Source organism: Heteronotia binoei, chromosome 3, assembly GCF_032191835.1.
Source record: "Heteronotia binoei isolate CCM8104 ecotype False Entrance Well chromosome 3, APGP_CSIRO_Hbin_v1, whole genome shotgun sequence".
NCBI lineage: Eukaryota > Metazoa > Chordata > Lepidosauria > Squamata > Gekkonidae > Heteronotia > Heteronotia binoei.
Window position 1 is genome coordinate 42016524 of NC_083225.1, and position 25972 is coordinate 42042495.

The 25972-nt window shown below is 41.8% G+C and overlaps 1 protein-coding gene across 1 annotated transcript in view; it reads left to right on the plus strand.

Moving 5' to 3' along the window:
• Positions 1-25972, plus strand: part of ITGBL1 (integrin subunit beta like 1) — a 258588-nt gene that overhangs the window by 123691 nt on the left and 108925 nt on the right. Inside the window, exons 3-5 of the mRNA XM_060233673.1 lie at positions 15014-15160; positions 16000-16122; positions 22420-22560. Of these exons, the coding sequence (XP_060089656.1) occupies positions 15014-15160; positions 16000-16122; positions 22420-22560 (411 nt within the window). The remainder of the gene's footprint in view (positions 1-15013; positions 15161-15999; positions 16123-22419; positions 22561-25972) is intronic.

The window sequence follows — 25972 nt, forward strand, 5'->3', positions numbered from 1 at the left end:
ACCCTGCTCGCCGCTATCAGCGGTGCACCGTCAAAAACTGGCAGGGGGATTTCCCTTCCTGGGCCACAACGACCCAAGCAAAGGACCTCTGTCTTCGCCGGATTCAGCTTCAGCCCGCTCAGCCTAAGCCACCTAGCCACTGCCTGTAACGCCTGGTCCAGATTTTCTGGGGCGCAGGCAGGCCGGCCATCCATGAGCAGATAGAGCTGGGTGTCATCAGCATACTGATGACAACCCAGCCCATACCTTCGGGCAATCTGGGCAAGGGGGCGCATATAGATGTTAAATAACATTGGGGAAAGTACCGCCCCTTGAGGCACTCCGCAATCAAGCGTGTGTCTCTGGGACAGCTCTTCCCCAATCACCACCCTTTGTCCCCGACCGTCAAGGAAAGAGGAAAGCCATTGCAAGGCCAGCCCCTGAATCCCCGCGTCAGCAAGGCGGCACGCCAGAAGCCGATGGTCGACCGTATCGAACGCTGCCGATAGGTCTAACAACATCAGCACCGCCGAGCCGCCTTGATCCAGATGCCGCTGAAGGTCATCCACCAGGGCGACCAGCACCGTCTCCGTCCCATGGCCCGGGCGAAAGCCAGACTGGCAGGGGTCAAGGACAGAAGTATCCTCCAGGAAACTCTGTAGCTGCAACGCCACTGCCCTCTCAATAAGTTTACCCAAAAAGGGCAAATTCGAGACCGGCCGATAGTGTGCCAATTCGGCCGGATCTAACGTTGTTTTTTTCAAGAGGGGGCGGACCACCGCCTCTTTAAGTGCTGATGGAAAATGCCCCTCCAATAGGGATCGCCCCTCCAATTATCTGATTCTGATCTATTACAACAGCAACAACAAATATATATTTACTACAGATTCCTGGTCTTATTATGTAGGTACATAAATGCAGTCAAGTTGCAACCAATTTATGGCCATCCCAGCAAAGGACTTTCAAGGTAAGTCAGAAGCAGAGGTGGTTTCTCATTACTTTCTTCTGTGGAGTCTTCGTTGGTAGTCTCCCATCCAAGTGCAGACTCTACATAGCTTCCAAGATCTGATGAGATCAGGCTACGCCATGCCACCTTCCCTCCCTTGGCCTTATTACTCCTCTTTTATATGACAATTTAGATGACAAATTTACTTTTGTCAGTGTATTCTTAAACAGAGTTTCTCCCTTCTATTGAGTCAATGGGATTAGAAGGATTAGTGCAAGGATTCCCAACGTTTTAAAGCCTGTGGGCAGCTTTAGAATTTTGGTGCAGGGTGGCAGGCACAACCACAAGATAGTTCCTGCAGAAGGCAGAACCTAACAACAAAAAAATTTAGCTGCCCCAGGAGATGGAGTCAAACAAAATGCCGAGGTTATTGCATAACTCTAATAGAGACACTTTGAGATGGAAGCTTTATTTAACAGGATACTTATCAAAAATAAACATCATTTAAAAATACTTTCTTACATACACACAGTTTACATTCGGTGATGCCATGAAAATCATTGTTCTATGGTGGCAGCAACTGTCAAAGCAACTTTTTAAATCAGATCACACAGCGAATCAGATCTCCAGTGGCCCATCAGAAGCTCACAGTTTAAGGGGCAAATCAGTTACTTCCTTGAAATGACAAATTAAATTAGGTTTCTGGATACTAAATCCAAAGATTTGGGCTGGCTCAAACAATCCCATTGACTAGTGGTAGAGCTTTCCTCTGCTGCAAGCAACCTTCTATTCCTGGCACAAGGCTCCTTGGTCCTAAAGAACAACTGCACCAGTAGTGGAATGGAATCAGGATGGAACCGCTCAGCTGTTTCCAGATCTAAATTTGTATTTTGCTATTTGAATCTCAGCTTGATCATGGACCAGTTCAAGATAGGGTTGCCAATCACCAGTTGATGGCAGGGTTATCAGAAACTGTAAATGTCTGTTGAGAACTCCATTATATCCTATGGAGACCAGTTTCCATAGGGTGTAATGGAGATTTGATCTGTGGGTATCTGGGACTTGGGGGGCTGGGTTTTGATGTAGATGCACCAAATCTTCAGCATAGCATCTGGTGCCTCTCTTCAAAACTCTCCCCAAGTTTCAAAAAGATTAGACTAGGGGGTCCAATTCTATAAGCCCCAAAAGAAGTTGTTGCTATCCTCCAATATTTCCAATGAAGGGAAGGCATTTAAAAGGCACATGGTCTCTTTAAATGTAATGATCAGAACATCCTTCAGAGTCCAATCTTGCTTTTTACAACCTTGCTCCTGGCTCCACCCCAAAGTTTCCTGGCTCCTCCCCCAAAGTTCCCAGATATTTCCTGAGTCGGACCTGGAACCCTAGTTCAAGAGCTTAGTGCTTTTGGTTTAGCTTCATGACAGATTTATTAATTTCTATATTGTCACTGGATTAGTGGCAGTGTTGCACAGCAAGATGGAATTGTTAGTTTTGTGACAATAGGATGTACTATGTACTTATGTGTCTTAAGCCAGTACAAAGAAGCCTCAAATTTGTCAGGGTCCTAGAAGAGTTTATCGTGTATCTGTCCAGGCATAATTTCTGGTAACATAATGCTGCCTAATGACAACTTGTTTTACATGCTTCCTACAGACAGATGTGCTAGTACTGTATTGAAAAGGGACTGTCTAAACACATAGGTTATAGCTCTCAATTAAAAGCAGATGTTTCATGAGGGTGGGTAGAAAATTAGCGGAAATTGTTTCGTTTCTCTTTCATATGACTTGTTTAAGCCTTTATAGCTTGTAATCCTCTTTCTTGAGACTTTGAACAGATTGTTCAGCCAAGAAATAGGATGAGGCATAGAAAGGGTAGTGGTTAAAAGTATAAATTCTTTCAGGAATTCTTGGAAAACTGGCAGCCAATCTTTGGAGGACTGGTGTTTGATGGGTGGACTGCCAGTTCCTGAAAATTAATGGCATTGTGCTTTCTGTACTGTATACTCATTACTTGAAGAGTCTTATGGTACAATTATATTCTGCCTTTTGTGAGAATCTCAAACTCTCGTAAGGATAGCTATTCTTGATAGAGCACCATAAATATGCATGGTGTTACAGAGTGATATAAACAGAACAGATCTCCAAGTGAAAGCTTCTGGTATTCTGTACCCCAATTTTTCAAGCCAGGTATTAGTCAGTGGCACCCAAAAGCATGATATTGGCCTGTATTTCTACCTCTCTCATATGCTATGGGCTATGTGGAAGGTGTGTGTGTGCCTTTAAATCTCAACAAGTCTGAAACTATGTGTGTGTGAGGGGGGGGGTGAACAGGAAGAGCCACAAGTGTGAGAGAGACAGGAAGCGATAGCTCAATCCCTCTGTTGGTTTTTGCATTCCTTTCAGAAGCTATTTGAGAAGTAAAAGGGATAGTAAAGCATAAACTAGAACCTGAATATAGGATAGAGGAAAACTCCACCCCCTAGACCTCTTTCTCCATAAGCTGGTTGAAATACAGGAGATTGTTATATTCAGCAACTCTGATGAGTAAACCTAGCTATACCATTGCCCCAGAGAGATCACAAAAGTGTGGGCATGCAAACTGTTTATTTTGGTTGCTTTGTGAGTATGTGAGTTCACTTTCATTTTAGTGGAAGTGCAGCTGCTGTGGAAATATTTGAATACAAAAAAGAGGAGGAAATAAAGACTGTATTTGGGGAACTGCACTGTTGTGTTTTTATTTATTTATTTTTAGGGAATGAGAAAGTTTTCCAGCTTCACCCCTAAAGTCTCCAGATATTTCCAGAGCTGGACCTTGCAATCCTACCACAATTTGTTGTCGGGAGAGGTGGGGTCTGAGGATCTCCTGAGTGGGGCCAGAGGACCTCCTGGGATGACAATTGATCTCCAGACTACAGAGATCAGTTTCCCTGGAGAAAATAGCTGCTTTGGCAGGCGGACTCGATAGCATTATACCCTGACGAGGTCTCCTCCCACAAACCCCACCCTCCCTAGGCTCCACCACCAAAATCTCCAGCTGTTTCTCAACCCAGAGATGGTAGGGTTGTCAAGTCTCCCATGGCCTCTGGTGGGGGCAACATCCTGCCCCAGCCACTCTAGGAGCTTCCAGGAAAATGCTATGGTTTTCCCAGATGCTCTAGCAATTTGGGAGGGAAACTCTATGGTACCACAGAGCACGAGCATGCTATGATGTGCTCAGTGTGATGACATCACCTGGAAGTGACATTATCATGCTGGGCACATTGCCAGGAGAGATGGTCTATCACTTAAGAAATAACTCTGTGATTACCCTAGAGTTTTTCCTAAGCAATAGAGCATACCCCTGTGACATGCTGGGTGCAATAACATCACGTACAGGTCCCCTGCCTGGAGCCAGGTAGGATTTGGCAATCCTACTGACGAACCTTCAGTGTTTCAGCCTGAAGAGAATTGTCAACGGGGTAAAGGTGGGGAGAGAGAGAAATTTATGTCACCCAGAATTATTTCTAAAGCCGTTTGTATCCAGGCTGGTTTGATGAGATGAAACTGGTCTTGAGATCCCTTCCATTTTTTATTCTGTGAACAACTGAAAGAAGTGGCAATGATATCTGTCACTAGCATTTTGCTGCTGTTAACTGGAAACAAACTTATTTAACTGACACAAATCCCTAGTTTATGTATAGATTTGTTTATGAATCATGCATCTAAAATGACTTTCTTTCAGTCAGATGTATCATTATGTTCTCAGGATGATGCTGGAATTTGCCCCTTGTTTCCACTGAATAATGCTAAAATCATAGAAGCACACTGTATATAGTTTTAGTATATAATTATATATATATATATATATATATATATATATATATATATATATATATATATATATAAATTTCAACCAAGCTTGTAGAATCTTTCTTATAACAGTAATATCCTCCAGAGGGCAACCTTTTTTCTGTTTTAAATTTAGAACTTGGCTGTTTGTTTCCTGAGAAACGGTGTGTTCATTTTGAGTGCTATGCAATACAGCCATTCTTCTTATTATTGTTAAAGAGAAAGAATGAATACTGGCTAGCATTCCTATCATCAGTTCAAATTAAGTAAATGTTCTATATTAACAAGTAAATGAACTCCATGAATCTATCTAATCCCCGTTTGAAGCTACCTATGCCCATGGTCATCACAATGTCCACTGGCAGTACCTTCCACAATTTTATTTATTTATTTCCTCATATTTATATCCCACCCACCCCGCCCTCACAAGCGGGCTCAGGATGGCTAACAGGCCAAATGGCATCTAAAAACACAAAGAAATTGTAAAACATTAATACATTAAGGCATTAAACAGTAAAACATTAAGTAAAGAAGCACTTTTTTGGGTCCATACTACCAATTTCATTAGATTTCCCCCCCACCCGACTTCTACTATTATGAGGGACAGAGGAAAAAAAAAAATCTGTCTACTTTCTCCAACTCTTGGTTGCCCTCTTCTGCAATGTATTTTTGAGATACAGTGACCAGAAATGTACACTGTATTCCAACTGAACTTGTGGTATCACTCTACATGAGGACATTGCAATATTGGTCATTTTATTGTAATCAGTTTCTTAACAATCCCCAGACTGGAGTATGCTTTTTCACTACTGCTATACACTGATTTGACATTTTAATTGAACTTTCCACTACAACCCTGAGATCTCATTCCCTCTCAGTCTCATCTCTTTAGTATGAATTTAAACAAAGGATTTTTTTTGTTCCTATACATAAGTATCTTGAACTTCAATTGCCGCGTTGTTGCCCATTCATCCAGTTTAGAGAGCTCTTCAGAATCTGCTTCAGTTTTCACCACCCTGATCAATTTGGAATCAGCTGTAAACTTGGCCACAGCACTGGTTACCCCCAATTCCAAATTATTTACGAACAAATTAAATGATACTGTCACCAAAACTGGTGCATGTGGGGCCTCACTGCTTGCTTTTGTCTATAATTAGAGCTGTCCATTTATTTATATGCACTGCTTCCTATTGTTTAGCCAATTTTTATGAAGAACTATATGAGATGTCCTCTAAGGCTAAGAAATTTCAAGGATGCAATGCAGAGGGAGGCAATGGCAGCCCACCTCTGAATACCTCTTGCCTGGAAAACCCTACAGCTGGGGTGTCAAACTGATTTGTTATGAGGGCCAGATTCGACATAAAAGAGACTTTGTTGGGCCAGGCCTTGTCTGGTTGGGCTGAACCATGTCAGGCCGGGCCATGTTTGTGTCTATTTAAGATTAGGTAGCAGAGATATAATTTTATAAAGAACACAAACACAAATATATATTTTTTAAAAAACTTAAAACATGCTTAAGATGTTAGCACTTATTGATCTTAAAGGTGCTTTCTTTGTATTTCTCCAATGGAATCCAGAGAACTGGACAAAGGAAACTCTGGCTCTTTCCTTCCTTCTCCAGGGACTGGGGGTGGGGGAGGAGCCTCAGTCAATAGAAGGAAGAGAGGCTTGGCTCAGTAGCTCTGCTGTGCAATTGAGAGGGCCTGGCGAAGCAAGCTATTCCTCCCCCCTTCCTTCCCAAGGGAGGAACCTCAGCCAATGGAGAAAACAGAGGTTTTGCTCTGTAGTTCCTGTGCAATTGAGCAAGCCTTGCAAAGCTAGCTGTTATGCAGAAGGAAGCAACATATAGGGAGAAGGAAGCAGACAACAGCCAGTTGCTCAGGGACCTGATAGAAGCCCTCCGAGGGCCTAATTCAGCCCCCAAACTGCAGGTTTGACATCCCTGCCCTACAGGGTCATCATAACCAACTGTGACTTGTGGGAACTTTCCACCACCAGCATCCTTGGATATATAGCATCTGGATTCAGTGATGCATTATTTTTAATTTGACCAGTACTTCATCTCTTATTGCTTCCATTTGATCCAGTCCTTCAGACAGCCTTCCCAAAAACAGTGTCTATCCACTGTGGATATGTGTCTCACAATTTCTACAATGAAACCAAGATGCAAATAATTCATTCAGCTTCTGCTAAGGGACATTTCCATGATTTTGCATGCTGATTCACTGCCCATTTTCTCTATAAGACTGCAGATTTATACCCCGCCCTTTATATCAGAGCAGTTTACAATCTCCTATATCTTCTCCCCCCACAACAGACACCCTGTGAGGTGGGTGGGGCTGAGAGGGCTCTCACAGCAGCTGCCCTTTCAAGGACAACTCCTGAGATACCTATGGCTTACCCAAGGCCATTCCAGCAGCTACAAGTGGAGAACTGCTTGCCATTCCATCCTTCTGTCTGATGAAGTGTGCTTAAAGCACACGAAAGCTTAAATTCTGAATAAAATGTTGGTCTTAAAGGTGCTACTTGACTCTGCTTTGTTATTCAGCTTCTCTGTCATCTTCCTCAAGCAAGATTTTTACTTTGAATCTGACAAAGGGAACTTGGACTCTACCTCCATAACAAAACCCACTAACAGTACCCAATAGTGACAGGCTTAGTGTAGGGAGAAGCCAGTTTGTTTTTTATATCCTCTTTTGCCCTCATCAGAATAATCTATTATTTTGATAGATTTTTCATTACTTTCATGAGAGGTGAGTTGTTAACCCTGGTAAAGAGGAACGGGAATTTGCCAGAAACTATATGCTAATCCCCACGAAGACCCTGTTATAGTGCATCTTGTGTATGCATGTGCTTGTCTAAGCATACAATGCACAAGTATCCTCCTTTTTGTGCTGGCATAGCCAGGATCAGAGGATTATATTGAAATTCACTGAGTCAGGTGATGGTGCTTTATTCTCTCTTTCTAGCTGGACAATTATAGAATCCTTCCATTCTCTCATTTCCTTTCCTGCCTTCTAAATCCTCTGTCATTCAAGTGAGGATCAATCATAAGTGATTTCTTAAACTATTCCATGAAACACTTTACAGTTTCTGATAAGCTGTTCTTGAATAATTCTGCAGCTGATAAAAAAACCTAATGAGCCCAATTTAATTACCATACCAGCTGCAGTTCCCCCCTTTTTATGATGCTTAAAAAAGATTCCCATATTTTAAACCCTTTCACCTGTCTTTTGAAAATTCAGTGGAATTTAATAAAAATAAATTTATTTTTATAATGTATTTATAATTTAAAATTACTTTATATATGTCTGTTGCCCCAAGTATTTGTTATAATGTAGTGGCTATTTTCTGCTATATGGTAGAGAGAATTAAATTACAGAAATTAGAAGTCATAAGATCTTATCTTCATATGAGAGGAGATAGCTTTGCCTAACATTGTTCTGAGTTTCAAACAGTAGATGAAACTTTATCCTGGCATGAAATTGTGGTTGGAAAAGATGTCACCTCCTTAGTTTTTGCATAACAAAGTTTGAGTCAGACTAACCTGATCTCTTTTTTTGAGAAAGTGACTACCTTGCTGGATCAGGGGAATGCTGTAGACATCGTTTATCTTGATTTCAGTAAGGCTTTTGATAAAGTTCCACATACTATCCTTGTTGACAAGTTGGTAAAATGTGGTTTGGATCCTGTTACCATTAGGTGGATCTGTAACTGGTTGACAGATCACACTCAAAGAGTGCTTGTGAATGGTTCCTCATCCTCTTAGAGAGAAGTGACAAGTGGAGTGCCTCAAGGATCTGCCCTGGGACCTGTTTTGTTCAACATCTTTATCAATGATTTGGATAAAGGAATAGAGGGAACGCTTATTAAATTTGCAGATGATACTACATTGGGAGGGATACAGGATGACATTGACAGGCTAGAAAACTGGGCTAAAACCAATAAAATGAATTTTAACAGGGAGAAATGTAAAGTTCTGCATTTAGGTAGGAAAAATCCAATGCATGGTTATAGGATGGGGGAGACTTGTCTTAGCAGTAGTATGTGCAAAAAGGATCTAGAGGTCTTAGTGGATCATACACTGAACATGAGTCAACAGTGTGATGCGATGGCTAAAAAGGCAAATGCAATTTTGGACTGTGTCAACAGAAGTATAGTGTCCAGATCACATGATGTGATGGTATCGCTTTACTCTGCTCTGGTAAGACCTCACCTGGAGTATTGTGTTCAGTTTTGGGCACCACATTTTAAGAAGGATATAGACAAGCTGGAATGGGTCCAGAGGAGGACGACAAAGATGGTGAGGGGTGTGGAGACCAAGTCCTATGAGGACAGGTTGAACGAGTTGGGGATGTTTAGCCTGGAGATGAGGTGGCTGAGAGGTGATATGATCACCATCTTCAAGTACCTTAAGGGCTGTCATATAGAGGATGGTGTGGAATTGTTTTCTGTGGCCCCAGAAGGTAGGACCAGAACCAATGGGTTGAAATTAAATCAAAAGAGTTTCCGGCTCAACATTAGGAAGACCTTCCTGACCGTTAGAGTGATTCCTCAGTAGAACAGGCTTCCTCGGGAGGTGGTGGGCTCTCCTTCTTTGGAGGTTTTTAAACAGAGGCTACATGGCCATCTGATAGCAATGAAGATCCTGTGAATTTAGGGGGAAGTGTTTGTGAGTTTCCTGCATTGTGCAAGGGGTTGGACTAGATGATCCTAGAGGTCCCTTCCAACTCTATGATTCTATGAGTCCATTGGATTTTTAAGACCAACTTTTATTCAAGGTATAAAATTTTTTGTGCATGCATCTGAAGAAATATGCATGCATCCACACAAAAGTTTATACCTTGAATAAAACTTTGTTGATCTTTAAGGTACCACTGGACTCAAACTTTGTACTGCTGCTTCAGACCAGCACGGCTACCCACTACCTGAATCTTAGTCAAGATGCTTTTAAAAGCACTGCAGTGGAACTGGGATGGGGGAGGGGGAGAGAATCAGATGAAGAATATATTCATTATTGCATTTTAAGGGGCTACAACACAGGGCAAGTGTAGATTGCAGCACAGTGGGACAAGTTAGGCATGAGTAATTTAAGACCCATTAATTTCAATGAGATTTCAGCATCTGTAAATTATATTGGATTGAAGTTATCAGGGCTTTTGTTGTAGAAAAAGCCCAGCAGGAACTCATTTGCATATTAGGCCACACCCCAACATCACCATTGTTTTGTTTTCTCAAAAAAGCCTATCAGGATGTATTTACATATTAAGCCACATCCCCTGGCACCAAGCCAGCCGGAACTGCGTTCCTGTGCATTCCTACTCAAAAAAAGCCCTGGGAGTTATAGTTGTTTAGCTTTGTGAACTCTAAATAATCAGAATTTGCAAGGCAGTGAACCTAATTCTATGGCTTATGATGGGGTCCCCAACCCTGAAGGCACCTTTCAGCCTCTGACATAGTATAGTGGACACAGCCACAAAATGTCTGCCTCAAGAGGTGGAGCCAGCCAAATGCTTGCCTCAAGAGGTGGAGCCAGCCACAGCTTACCTTTGGACACATATTCAAGATCCTTGTGCTGTGGTGGAAACTTTTTTGAAAGAAATCAGCGCAACCAATCAAATTTCCAGTGGCCAATTAGAAGCTTTGGTGGGCAAAAGTCCCAACTGGCCCCACCCACTTTCTAAAAACACCTGGTGGGAGGCCAGGAAAGGAGGTGGTGGGCTCTATGGAACCCATGGGCACTATGTTGGTGTCCTCTGGCTTATGATGTCTACATGATGGGGTATAAGGTCAGCTATTGATGTACAGGGAGGGCCTAATGTCCAGCGGGAAAACACATACTTTACAATGGAGCACCAAAGTCCCCCCTTGAACTCATCTCTGTTCATGATTTGTAGGATCCAAGACAATAGAACCAGAGTTGTAGGCTTACAGCTGGTAGATCAAGGTGGATTGGACCCAGAGCTAACATTTCTCTTTGTTTAGTTTTTGTTTGTTTTTACAAGAAGAATGAAAGAAGACATGATGAAATGGAAAAATGCTGCTCAATTTCTTCCCCTGCAAAGGATGAAGCCAAAGGGCAAGGTTTGCTTGCAACCCATAAAAGGGAGCTGGTGGGTTTTGGTGTGCCTGGATGGGTGCAGGAAAAGTATTAGGGCATCAAAGGAGAAGGCTAAATGAGGCACCATTGTGCCATTCCCCTGCCTCTATGACCTACCACCAGACAAAGGATCCTCTGTGCCTCCCCACTTTTCAGAGTGGGCTCAGGCTGGTTGGGTTGAGTAGGATTTTTTTTTTTTTTTTTTGCCTCTCTGGTTCACCTGGCCACAACTCTCTGGTTCAACTTGCTACAAGCTGAGCAGGAGGGGTCACCTAATCTTATAACCATAATGGGAGTAGACTTTCCCAGACCTTAACTGATTGGTTAGCTTAGGTATCAATGTCCTCTAGCAGTGATATTAGCATAGGCAAAGTGTGTTCTAAGAAGAAAAATTAGGTGAGGAGCCTGAGGCATCATTTGAAGGATGAAGAAGAAATTCTTCAGACCAGGTCCTTGGGGTTAGAGTGCCTCTCATGGAACTGGAACAAGAACCTTGTGTGTGTGTGTGTGTGTGTGTGTGTGTGTAAAGTGCCATAAAGTCATAGCTGACTTGTGGTGACCCCAGCAAGGGGCTTTCAAGGCAAATGAGAAGCAGATGTGGTCAGGCCTGGCACTAGGGATTCTGCTGCTCCAGGCAAACCGCTGCGCTGCGCCTCCCCCACCCTCGCTCTGGTTATTTTGCTTGCACATTGGCACGATAATGTCACAAACTGATGTCATTGAACAGGGTGACCTGGATGAGGCATTTTAGCCTTCAAGGAAAGGTGCCGCTCAGTCGCTTTCAACTCGAAAAGCAGGGGTGCTGCTAAAACACTGCACTCTCCGAAGACCACGGTGTTTTAGCGGCACCCCATCACTTTCAGGATGAAAGCGGCCAAGTGGCGCCTTTCCATGAAAGTGCTGCTCAGACGCTTCAAACACGAAAGTGGCCGGGCACCACTAAAACACCGCGTTCTTCGGAGAGTGCGGTGTTTTAGCGCCCCCCCCCCCACTTTTGGGTTGAAAGCAGCTAGGCACTGCTGGGCTCTTCGGAGGCTTCCAAGGAAGCCTTTGAAAAGCATAGAGGAGTAAGGGGGCACCTGGTGGTGCCTCTAGGCAGGGTAGCGCCCTAGGCAGCCACCAACCCTACCTACTCCCTTGCCGGCCCTGGATGTGGCTTGCCATTGTCTTCCTTTGTAGAGTCTTCCTTGGAGGTCTCCCTTCCAAGTACTGATCCTGATAAGCTGCCAAGAGCTGATGAGATCAGGCTATACTATGCTGCCTTTCCATCCAATAACCTCTTGGGGGTGCCCAAATCTTGACCCAAAGCTAGGGATAAAGGACATGGTACACTTCCTTCAAGCATCACTAAATACTTGGCACGGAGGAACCTGGGCAGAACGGCAGGGTGGCCTCACCTAGAATGCAGGAACACACAGATAGAGGAGGCCTGACTCTTATGCACCCTACCAGTTGCCTTGCCTGCCTTGTGATTAAGTATGGGGTGAGTTTTGCCCTTAGCTGCTGCAGTTCCTTTTCTTGCTGATCAATAAAGTTGGCCCTTGATTATCCGAACAAATGAGGCCAGCTCTTATTATCCTATGTCTGTTTTCAATGAGATTCTCCATTATTTTTTAAGAGAAGGATGAAAGAAGAAGAGTGTGAAGAAACAGAAGAATTAGTTTCTTCAACTTTAATAGCTATGCAAAATTGCATTTCCTACGGTGGACCAGTAGACTGACTCAGTATTAGGCAACTTTGTGTATGCGTGTTTTTTTTTAGAAGTTGTGATGTGATCCAGTCTCACATGCCAATTTGCCTATGCTAAAGGATTCAGTAAACAGCTAAGGAAGTAGTGGCTAATAGTTATACAGTGCCCCACTTGGAGAGGGTGGGGGGAAGCTTCTGGTTAGTTCATAGTGAGTATTTTAAATAAAATCAATCAATGAACTCAAGCGGACAGCTATGCTGGCAGAAAATGTTTACTGGTTCTTCTGTTTTGAAAGAAATGTTTAGGGTTTTTGTGTAATACTGTATTTTGATTAATGCTTATCTCCATTGACTGTGAGGGATTAAGGCTGCCTGGCCACCAGGTAAAGAAGATTATGAAACCTAGGCAGCACGTAAATTGCTGTTTAAGGAACTGGGGTGGGGTGGGGGGTGGCTTTCATGCTTTCTTTTGCTCTTTCCTTTATCAAGAGAGATCAGGCTACTAATTTGCAAGGGAGACTGCAATAGAAGAAGGCTAAATTGCACTGCTGTTGATAATATAAAGAAAAGAGATAAAGTGAGGGATTTTTATTTAACATTGGAATGAATGCTTATCTTCACAAACCAGTAAAGACCAGAGTATTGACCACCACTGAAGCAGAAAAAAAGAGGAAGGTTATCCTTTTATGAAAAATAGTCTGTCTGCCACTCTTTATGCCTGTGTTCATCTCTTTCCATTTTGCTATGTGTGTGTCTGTAGTCCTATTGGAAAGTAAGTGGATAATTATTTCAAGCTGCCAACTGTTTGTTCTGAAAAAAAAATGTGGTTTAATTAGCAGAATTAACTATTACTTAATCATGAAGGTGGAATAAAATGTTGGGATATCAGGAGAAATACAATAAGCAGTTATTACAGCGTTACTCTGATTGTTGTTATGAGTATTATGGGATGGGGGAGCTGATACACAGCAACAAATGCTGTGGATCTCTGATTCTCTGCATGAATCTGAAGATCCCAATGAGGCATAAAGCAGTTTTTAAATTATTGAATGCTAGAACATCCAAATTGGCCTTTCTTCCTTATTTTTAGTCTTGTCAGCATTTGGGAATGCCTCATGTAAAACCAAATCAACCATTCTGCAGTAGTGCACAGCAGTTAAATACAGTACATGGAATGAAAGATTCAAATCCTTAAGCAAATCAATGTAACAGATGATATGAGCATCATACACAATGTGTTTGTTTTTAGGAAACCAGATCACTTGGAGAACAACACATTGAAATCAAGGAATCCAGAAAAGTTCTCAGCCTCATAGGTAGGGTTGGCAACCCCCAGGTGGTGGCTGAAGATCTCTTGGGATTACAAGTGATCTCCAGGCAACAGAGATCAGTTCACCAGGAGAAAATGGCTACTTTGGAAGGTGAATTCTATCTATAGTATTATATCCCATTGAAATCCCTTCCCTTCCTAAATCTCATCCTCCTTAAGCTCCACCCGCAACATCTCCAAGTACGTTGCAACCTGAAACTGGCAACTGTACTCATAGGGGCATGGTTGACTTACATGGATCGAAGAAGTATAATTCTATTCCCAAAGCCATATTCAGGATCTAGGAGATTGGTTGCTCCGGCCACCATTTCCCACCTGTGCGTGTTGGGCAATGAGTAAACAAAGGAACAATAAATTATCCCACATAACAGGCTATCCATAATGAAGCTAACAGTCTGCAGCTGACTAAAAGAAAGGTTGATTGCAGAAAGAAAGACTAAATCATGAAGGGTCAGGAGAATCAAGTCCTTCAGAGACTCAAAGCTGTAAGCAGTGAAAGTGAGCTACGAAGCAGAAAAATGTCCCCTGCAGCCTGTTGCTGGAACTGCTTACATTCTTTCATGTTCCTCCTTCCTCAAGTAAAAAGAAATTAAAACTCGCTTTTATAATTTTTAAATGAATGCTTTAATTCTGATCATGCTGAAGAAGCTGTCATAGTCTCTTTATATACCCATATTTTGATTCCTGTACCAGTTGTAGCCATTTGACCTATTCGATCAATTGAAAAACATCTAAGATTGCATAATAAACTGAACATGGTTCTCAGTATACAGTAAAGATAGGGTTGCCAGTTTGGGATTGGTAAAAACCTGGAGCTTTTGGGGATGGAGACTGGGGAGGGTTGGGTTTTTTTTGGGGGGGGGGGACCTCTGCAAGATGTAATGCCATAGAGTCCATGCTCCATAACAGCTGTTTTCTCCAGGGAAATAGCTCATGGTTGTCTGGAGATCCATTGTAATAATGGGAGATCTCCCAGTGCCACCTGGAAGTTGGCATCCTAAGGAAAGACACTTTAAAACACACCACGGACTTGATTAAGAACAATTTATTGATGGTTTAAAAATAAAACACTCTTGTTTGGCGTGAGGACTTGTGAATTTGAAAACATGGATAAAGCTTGACATTCTTCGCTTCCTATCTAGGCCATGGGAGGTGTGACTGTGGAAAGTGCAAATGTGAGGAAGGTTGGTATGGCGATGCCTGCCAGTTCCCTGTGACCTGCAACCTTACACGGAAGAAGAGTAATGAAATGTGCAAGAATTCTCAAGACATCATCTGCTCAAATGCAGGTGAGATTTTATTTGGATGGACTGATCAAATCATAAGTAGAAGTCACAAAGAAGAGATTTAAATAAGATTAATTGCAAGAACTGAGGCATGGCAAGGTTGAGCACAGGTTACCAGGATGAAATCCACTGATATGTCTAGGATGGGCATTCAGTGTGAGTTTGATGAAAAAGAAAATTTGAATAAGTCTGAAAGGGAGGGAGCTGTTGGCAATTCTGGTTTTTTTATTTGAGGTTGATGGAACCAGATCTAGGTTAGATTTATATTCTTTGTAAAATTGGTACTCATCTGCTTATGATTACTATACTGGAAGCCCATTTTGGAGTCTGACTGAAATGGCCAGAAATGGGGACACAAAAATCCCCAAAAAATTGGGGCTTCCCTTGAAATTCCTAGGCCCTGGTGCACCTTCAGTGATTCCACTGAAAGATAAAGGAGACCTCTAAGTTTGCATTGCTCTCAATCAGATTTTTCATAATATTCTAACTCCTTAGTTGACTTGGTGGGGTAGTGGGGAGTTCCCAATACATACCTGAAAGAGGTGTGCACTATCGGAGCCATCAGAACAAAGTATATCTTAATAATGGAACAAAACAGATTGTGACAAATGAACATCTGGAAGGTATCTATTGTCTGATGAAGTGTGCTTCTAGCACACTAAAGCATACATTCTGAATAAAACTTTGTTGATCTTAAAGGTGCAACTTGACTCCTGATCTGGAAGATATGTCAGGCTTTAAATTTTGCCTTCTCTTAAGAATAGACAGTCCATGACATCTTTTCCTATACTTGGATCTGCATATGATTCTTTCTTACCATTTTTTGTTTCTGATATCTACAGGAACTTGCCATTGTGGCAGGTGTAAATGTGACAACTTAGAAGGGAATGGATTGATCCATGGTAAATATTGTGAATGTGATGACAGAGAATGCATAGACGAAGAGACAGGAGAGATGTGTACAGGTAAGTATATTTATAAGAGTCAAATCATAACTAGCAAATGGCAAGAAGTTGCATAAAAACTAGGAGTCCATTTCCCATTGAAATGAGTCTCATAAGGACTGTCTTAATTGCATTGAAATCTATGGAGCAGATTAGCTGTGACTTGCTGTGCAGCCCTGAGCAGAGTGAAACCCTTCTAAGTTCATTTAAGTTAACTATCTTAGAAAGGTGTAACTATGTTTAGATTTGTAGCGTAAATCTCATTGCTTTCAAATGAATTCTGTCTCATCTGTAGTTGATTGTGGTCAAGAAGTGACCTATCCACTATTATTATATCTTCTTTGTCATTCTCATCCACATTATTAACAACAACTTCATTTATAGTCCACCTTTCTCACTGAGACTTCAGGTGGATTACAAAATATGAAGAACGACTTAATCAGCAAGCAAAGATCTCCAATAAGCAACACAGTAGGACAAGGATTAAAAAGGTAAAGATAGTCCCCTGTGCAAGAACCAGTCATTTCCGACTCTGGGGTGATGTCGCATCACGACGTTTTCATGGCTGACTTTTTATGCCTTCCCCAGTCATCTACATTTTCTCCCCCAGCAAGCTGAGTACTCATTTTATGGACCTCGGAAGGATGGAAGGCTAAGTCAACCTTGAGCCAGCTACCTGAATCCTGCTTCCGCCAGGATCAAACTCAGGTCATGAGCAGAGAGCTCATTCTGCAGTACTGCAGCTTTACCACTCTGTGCAACAGGGCTGCAGGACAAGGATTACAGAGCCTCAAAACAATGAAGTAACAAAAAAAAAAACTACAATGAAGGAAGGGGATATTAACTGTAGAGGACATTGCAGTAAATAAAGGGAGGTGATGCACGCAACAAACTACAATACTATCCTTCATAGAAGCAACTTTCTGTTGCTGTTCAAAGAGGGAGGGAGGGAAGTCCCTTTTATCCTTTGGAGATTTCATGTCACTTTGGAAGACCTTGAGATGCTAGTGCTGGTTGTGAAAAATTGGAAGGATATATTACAAGGAGATGCAAAGAGGCAGGAAAGGTATAACTGTGTTTAGGTTTGCACCATAAATCTCATTGCTTTCAAATGAATTTTGTCTCAACTGTAGCTATGGTAAGATATTTTGTGTTAGCAAGAAGCCAAATTAGCAATAATCAAGTATACAGGAAATGTGGTGTTGTTTCAGGGCATGAATATTCTGGAGCAATTAGAAGATTACTACAGGGGGAATTAGCATTTTGGAGTTTTCCAGATGATCTCATGACAGTACAAACATTCTCTCCCTGTTATTTATGCCACTGTTTTGAAAGGGTTCATATCTGGTGTGCAGCTAGCTGAAAGCAGCTGAAGTTCAACTGATTCTTCTATTAGCTGGACTTATTCCTCCTATATAAATGGGTGTCTAGCACATTCTTAATCATGCATATGCATGAGTTCTTTGCAGTTCATGGCAGAATGCTCTATAGCTGGTAGGAGACAGCTAAAAATGGATCATTTCTGATCTCGAGTTTGATAAGTTTTTGTGGATTTAGCAGCATTATAGAATTCTGATGGATTTCTTCCTGTCACCATGGAAAGTCAGCCCTACAATCTGACAAATTTAACTCCTGAAATACCATTGCAGGCCTTCTGCTTTTGGCCTTCTTCAATTCTCTACTATTTTAGAATTTTCATGTAGGCCACCAGGATGCCAATCCATACAGGGGGTGAGGGGAGCATCCTGCATTCAAGCCAAGATAAAGTATGCTGCTCAAACTGCAATTCACAATTTTTTAAACTCATGGTATATAGAGCTTGCCTTTCTGTGGAGACAGTATTTTAATCTTTTTTTTTTAAATGTTGCTGTCCCCTACTCCATTTTTCCTCACAAGAACAACCCTATGAAGCTGAAACAGAAACTGGCCCAAGGTCATATAGCGAGCTTTGGTCATAGAGTTAGACTTGCACCCGGGACTCCCACATTTAAGTATGGCATTCTAATTGCAACACCAGGCAAGACATTATAATATCTAGAACTCCCTAAATCTGGACTGGACAACAGGGTTCCTGCTAGCTAAGGTAGGCAGGGTTAAAAGGTTGGAAACATCCATTAGCTGTTGTTCAGATGCTAAGAGCAGAACTCCCCTCCATGGAGCAGATGGGGGTCAGAAGAACTGGCATTTGTTCCATGAACATCTAGGGAGGGATGTTAGAAGTAAACCCTCTATATAGTCAGCTTAGAGATATGATTTTTCCTGTTCTTTTCCTTAGATCTGTATAACCAGTAGGCATGATAGTAAATTTCCCTTCCTTGTGCTCTAGCTTAACAACTCACACCAATAAAGTTTTCCTGTTTAAGAGAGCAGGCTGTGTTTCAAACTCCTCCCTGAATGACCTTGGCCACTTGCTGACCCTCTCAAACATGCACAGGTGGAAATAATTGGAAACTCTGTCCTTTGTACTTCCACTGAGGCAGTTTTTACTAGTGTTACCCAAGTCACTGGTAATGCGAGAGTCTGTATTTAAGTTGGGGTGGTGGCAACCGAAGAACACACTACACACACATGAACACAGATAGACCCAGGATGGGTTTATGACACAATACACTGGCTAACTCTTCCACTCCCCTGGTTTTTCACCTCCAAATTACCCTCAGTATATTTTCCTAGAAAAGGCTAAAGTTGACTCAAAGGAGCAATTTGGAAGACTGGTAGAGAAAAAAATAATCAGGTGCTCATTCTTCCATCACTGTCCACCCAGTGGAAATTGCAGCATGGACAACAAAGTAGGGGGGAGGACAACATGTGGCTATCATCCATGTGTAGTTTGAGGCTGAGAAACAAAGAACTGAAGGAATGAAAGGTTCAGGGTGCAGAAGGGTGAATGTTATGTATTGCATCTCACTGGGTTCTTGTTGCCTAAGTTTGAGACAGGCACTCCTTGCAAACCAGCATCTCAAAGCCTGGAAGAACTGGCTAATCAGGATGCTAGGCTTTCTTGCCAGTTACTTTCTTGTAACAAAGAGGTGCAAATTAAGGATTCTGGAGTGAACCAATAGAAGTAACTGTAGCCTGCTAGAGGGACATGATTAACCATGGCCAGATTGTATACAGTTGCAGTTTTGCCTGGGTTGTTTGTGACTGTTTCCTCTTGAAATAAAGAAGACTGCAGATTTATACCCTACACTTCTATCTGAATCAGAGACTCAGAGCAGTTTACAGTCTCCTATATCTTCTCCTCCCACAAAAGATACCCTGTGAGGTGGGTGAGGCTGAGGGGGCTCTCACAGCAGCTGCTCTTTCAAGGATAACTCCTGAGATAGCTATGGCTAACCCAAGGCCATTCCAGCAGCTGTAAGTGGAGGAGTGAGGAATCAAACCTGGTTCTCCCAGATAAAAGTCCGCACACTTAACTACACCAAACGGGCTCTTGTGTTCCTGGTTGATTCAGAGCTGGCTGAACTCACTTTATTTCAGTGAAGATGGGCTTAGGAAAAAAAGGGATGAGAGAAGACTGGAACAATAAGGAAAAATAGGTACAAAGAAGGAGAGAATGGAAGTGAGAAGAGATACTGTTCCAAGTGGAGACAGTGGGACAAACTGAGAAACGTTAGGGCAGTCTACAGAAGATGTGGGAATGCTCAGTTTCAGATATTGATTTACAATTATCAGGCAACATTGTTTGAAGTATTTGGCATATTTTAGGCTTGTAGCTGATCACAAACCAGCCATGAGTCAACAATGTGAAGCAGCTGCAAAAAGGCTAATGTGATTTTAGGTTGCTTTTAAGATAAACATAGCATCCAAATCACAAAATAATAGTTCCATTCTGTTCGTCACTAGTGAGACCTCCCCTAGAGCACTGTGTCCAGTTCTGATTGCCACCTTAGGAAGGATGTACACAAATTGGAACAGGTCCCCATAAAGTTAACAAAGGTGGTCAAGATCCGGAAAACAAGTCCTGCAAGGAAAGAATGAAACAACTGGGAAAGAACCAGGATAAGAGCAGACTGATGGGAAACACAATTGCACTCTTCAAACACTGAGAGGGATATCACACAGAAAAGGTGAAAAACTTGATTTTTTGCTGAGCCTGAATAGGCTCATCCTACCCTTCATGATTCCATTCGAGGAAGTGGGAGTGGTCAACTGTGGTGGCTGCATCAAGGCCCCCATTGGTTATTTTTTTGCTGCTCTAGATAGGCAGCAAGATTAGATCTAGTAGGATTAAGATATAGGGGGTAGGTATTAGCTGAACAAAATAAGGGATTTCCTAATAGTCAGAGCAGCTTGACAATGGAGCCAATTACTTTGGAGTTGTTGGTGAGCCATCTGTTGCTAAAGGTTTTCCATCAGAAGCTGAACAAACTGTCTGTCCTATTGGGGATGCTCTAGCTTTGGGTTTGCTACACTGAGCAGTGGGTTGTTCTAGATGGTCTATAACAGGGGTGGCCAACGATAGCTCTCCAGATGTTTTTTGCCCACAACTCCCATCAGCCCCAGCCATTGGCCATGCTGGCTGGGGCTGATGGGAGTTGTAGGCAAAAAACATCTGGAGAGCTACCGTTGGCCACCCCTGGTCTATAAAGCCCCTCCCACTCTTTGATTCCATAGTTCTACATAATAAAGCATACATATTTTCATCCATGATTGGATTCACATGTTGTTGGATGTTGCAGTATTGTAATAATCTATCTCCTAGGAAAATCAGAGGCTAGATGGCCATCTGAAAGCTGCGCTGGTTCTGTAAACTTAGCCAGATCATGAGAAGGAGGGCTGGAAGGGTTGCATCAGTGTTTAGTTCTTGTGGCCTTTTCTTATATGCACAGGGAAATGCTGATTGCCAGTTTGGGGTCAGGCAACAATTTTTCTCCAGACCAGTTTGGCCAGGGAACCTAGAGGGGTTTTTTGCCATCTTTTGAGCATGGGACAAGAGTCATTGGGGTGTCTGTGTGGAGGTATTTGTGAATTTCCTGCATTGTGCAGGAGGCTGGACTAGATGACCCTGGAGATTCCTTCCAACTATGATTCTATGAAAATCCAGGAAGTCAATGGTTATGACCATCCAACTATTATTGTACTGAAAAGAAACTCCCAGACATTTAAAAGATTTTACTTGTTCACCAATTTAGGCATTTCCAAGAGCTCAAAAATACCATAAGTTTGGATTTCACATAATTGACAGATAGGAGGTTTGTATCACAATAGGAAACAAAAGCAGAAAGGAGTCCCTTATTACTGAAACTGAAACCATATACTATCTAGTAATGTGTGAAATCTGGTGGTGTGTGGAAAGTGCTGTCAAATTTCAGCCAGTTTATGGCAACCTTGTAGAGTTTTCAAGATAAGAGACATCCAGTGGTGGTTTGAAGAAGAAGACTGCAGATTTGTACCCCGCCCTTTTCTCTGAATCAGAGAGGCTTACAATCTCCTATATCTTCTTCCCCCACAACAGACACCCTGTGAGGTGGGTGGGGCTGAGAGGACTTTCACAGCAACTGCCCTTTCAAGGACAACTCCTGAGATAGCTATGGCTAACCCAAGGCCATTCCAGCAGCTGTAAGCCATTGCCATTGTTTGCCATTGCTTGCCTTCACATAGCAAAGTTAGACTTCTTTGGGTGGTCTTCCATCCAAGTACTAACCAGGGCCAACCCTGCTTAGCAGACAAGATCTAATGAGATTGGTCAAGCCCAGGCCATCCAGCAAAGATAGTGTCTACCCTATCTTTTAATATCTGAGCAAGCCTGGGGTCAGCAAGGAAATCCTTAGTTGCTGGCAGAAACAATGTTTGCTCAAAGAAACTAGACTTTCTCATTGCTTTACACTTATATGGTTGAATTAGTCAATGATTCCACTTAACTATGTAAACATCTTATTTATGTTCAGCTATTTAGTTTTTATGATTATATGTGAAAACGCTGTAAAATGTCCATATGGTGTGTTAAACTCACTCCCCTCCAGTTTGAATCAGCGATGGAGATTAGATGTTAGTTAGCATTCATTGCAAGTTTCAAAAGAATATTAGCTAGTTTTCCTAAATGACTTTATTGTGCAGATCCATTCATTGCTTTAAATAAAGCTGAGCCTCCAAAAACCTAGGAAATAATGAAATTATTCTGATGATGGTCAGTTCTTTTGTAGAGGTTATTGTGGGATGGAACAAAACTGGTCCTCTAACGGAAAGGTTCATGGCGGGTGCTAGTTTTATGCACCCACACTGAAAACCTTGTTTTTAAAAAGTGATCAAAATAATGTTTCTTTGAATAAGGAAAATTCTTCTTCACTGTAAAAAATTTTTTTGTTTTGGGCTAAGGCCACGGAAAGTGTTACTGTGGAAACTGTTACTGTGAGCCTGGTTGGCATGGCGATAAATGTGAACTCCAGTGTGACTTCACCCCATGGGAGATCAAGAAGAGATGTACATCTCCAGATGGCAAAATCTGCAGCAACAGAGGTGTGTCATTCACATTATATATAGATAAAGTTCATTTAAAAAAATAATCTTCAATGATGTTTTAATGCATTTATAATTCTGGTTCTCATTCTTAAAACTATTACCAGATGCATGCAATGAGTTTATGGCATATTCAATTAGCCATGCACTAGGGGCATATTATATTACAAGCTATCGAGTAAACTCATTTTGCTTATTATATTTAAAATCTGGGCAGCATAAATCAGAGCCTTGAACAAAGCAACTTATGGCAAGAAGAATGGAGAAACGTCGACTGCGGGGTGACATGATAGAGGTTTACAAGATAATGCATGGGATGGAGAAAAGAGAAAGAAGTACTTTTCTCCCTTTCTCACAATACAAGAACTCGTGGGCATTCGATGAAATTGCTGAGCAGACAGGTTAAAACAGATAAAAGGAAGTACTTCTTCACCCAAAGGGTGATTAACATGTGGAATTCACTGCCACAGGAGGTGGTGGCGGCCACAAGCATAGCCACCTTCAAAAAGGGTTTAGATAAAAATATGGAGCAGAGGTCCATCAGTGGCTATTAGCCACAGTGTGTGTGTATATATATGTATATATATACATACACACACACACACACACACACACACACACATATATATATATATATATATATAATTCTTTTTTGGCCACTGTGTGACACAGAGTATTGGACTGGATGGGCCATTGGCCTGATCTAACATGGCTTCTCTTATGTTCTTATGTTAGGAAGGATCCATAGTATGAGGAGAGTACAGTCTGTGGGTGTATGCTTGTGTGTACTTATGTGTGAGAATGTATTTCTCAGTATCACAATATATTGTTATGCTCCAAGATGAGAGTCACCCTAAGCTAATATTTTAGTTTTGTTTACTTAGAGAATTTATATCCCAGTTTTGGGTTACAAAAATCAACTCAAGACTATTTATTTAAAACATTTCTATGTCGTCTTTCTGTCCAATTCAGAGTCCCCAAGGCAAAAAAACATAAAAACATTTCACACAATAAAAACACTTAAAAATTAAAACAAATAAAATATATAAACTCATAAGAACACTCAAACCAGGATGAGGGCTAATAAGTTAGTGAGGAAACACCAAACCGAACAAAAATGGCTGCATCCCACTGGCTAGGGCTGCCAATCCCCAGTTAGGGGCAGGGAATCTCTTGGTTTAGAGGCCCTTCCCCCCACTTCAGGGTTATCAGAAAGTAAAGGGGAGGGAGGAAAAGTCTTCTGGACACTCTATTATACCCTATGGAGACTGGTTCCCAGAGGGTATATTTGAGAATTCATCCATGGGTATTTAGGACTCTTGAGGGGTTGTTTTTTGAGACAGAGGCACCAAATTTCCAGCACAGCATCTACTGCCTCCCCTCAAAAAACCCCTTAAGTTTCAAAAAGATTAAACCAGGGGTCCAATTTTATGAACCCCCAAAGGAGGTGCCCCCATCCTCCATTATTTCCAGTGGAAGGAAGGAATGTGGTCCCTATAAATGTGACGACCAGAGCTTCCTTTGGAGTTTAATCATGCTTGTCACAACCTTGTTCCTGGCTCCACCTCCAAAGTCTCCTGGCTCCACCCCAAAGTTTCCAGATATTTCCCAAGTCAGACCTGGCAACCCTACCACTGACAGAAAACAATGATAAAGGAAGACTGATAGAGGAAGATCTGGGGAGGGAGTTCCAAAGTTCCAGCACTTCAACCCAGACGGCCTTTTCTTGGATTGCCACCCATCTAGCCTCAGATGACAGGGGCACTTGAAGCAGGGCCTTCAAAGGTGACTGGAGTGGTTGGGTAGGTTCATATGAGAGTAGGCAGTCCTTCGGGTATGCTGTCCCCAAGCCATATATGGCTTTAAAAGTCAATGGCGGCAATCTGAGGGAGCTCCAGTGTACATCAAACATGGAATATGACTGGAGTGATATGGTCCCTACGACCCACTCCAGTCAACCTTCTGGCCACAGCATTCTGGACCAACTGTAGCTTTCAGACAGTCTTCAAGAGCAGCATTGTAGTAATCAGCTCAGGGCATGCACTCTTGGAAAGATGACTTACTTGCCAATCAGGGAATCAAGAGGTTATTGCTGCTAATAGAGGGCCCACTCTCTTTTTGAAGTAGCAGTTGTACCACTTGAGGATGCTCTGCAATCCAGTGCTGCTGCAAGAGTCTTCAATCCACTTTCAGTGCACTTTACAACTGGATTCCACTTTGTGGAACGGCAAAATCCACTTGGAAATTATCACTTAAGTGCATTGAAGGTGCACTGAAAGTTCATTACTCTGCATGTGTGAAGGCACCAGTTGGCATTGCCAGTTAGCAATTTTATTCAGGAAATCGTTTCCTAACCACTGGATGCTTTTAGTTAGTGATTTTGGTGCTGAGTTAGTGTGATGGGGATCATAAATGTCATAGTCATTTCATATAGCTTTTATTTAGTAATAGTCATTTCATACAGTCATTTATTTATGTAATAGTCATTTCATACAGCTTTTATTTAGTTATTGACATACTTCATTTACAGCCTGCCTTTCTCACTGAGAGTCAAGGCAGATCATGTAGTCGGCGGGAAGTAACCTTATTGGTCTCTCCAGGATCCTGTGTTTTGCATACAGTAGTTACATGCCCGGGCCCCTGATTGGCCAGTTCAACCCAAATGGCCAATAGTTGTGAAGGCATTAGGATCTTGGAGGGCAGAAGCAAGTTTAGTTACAGCGACATTATGTAAATACATAACACTCTAGTTTTAAATAGTATTCTTAACATGGTTATTGTGATTTTTATCAATAACTGTATTAATTTTAGTAAACAATATTGTCTTACACATTGTTCATAAAGTTGCAGCAAATGAGGGAACAATATAGTTAATAATTGTTGTTATTATTATATTGGTTTTTGTGACATTATTACAATATGACTGTTGTGACTGTCCTGAGCCTACTTGTGGGGGAGGCTGGGATATAAATCAAATATAAATAAATAAATGCATTCTGAAGACAACATTCTACACTACTTTTTATTATGACTTGAAAAATGCAGTTCCCTTCCTGCTGTGACGAATGGGAACCTGAATCCACAGTCTGTATATGCTGTTGTTCTTTGCCAGTAATTAAAAGTTCCAGGTTGCTACCACTAATTTCAGTTTGACACTGTTTAGGAAAGATTCCGGTGGGCAATCATGTTGGCCTGAAGGAGTAGAACACAACAGACCAACAAAAGACTCAAACTTTGTTCTAGCATCTAGGAAAAACAGTGTTTAATAAACAGGCTTGTATTCATCTGCTGTGATGCCTGCATTCACTGAGAAAATATTTAAAATATCAAGTGTTATTCTTTTGGCTGTGGCCCAGAACTCTTACAGTGAAGGAAAAATGTAATCTCATAGATATACATCTCCTCAGTTCAT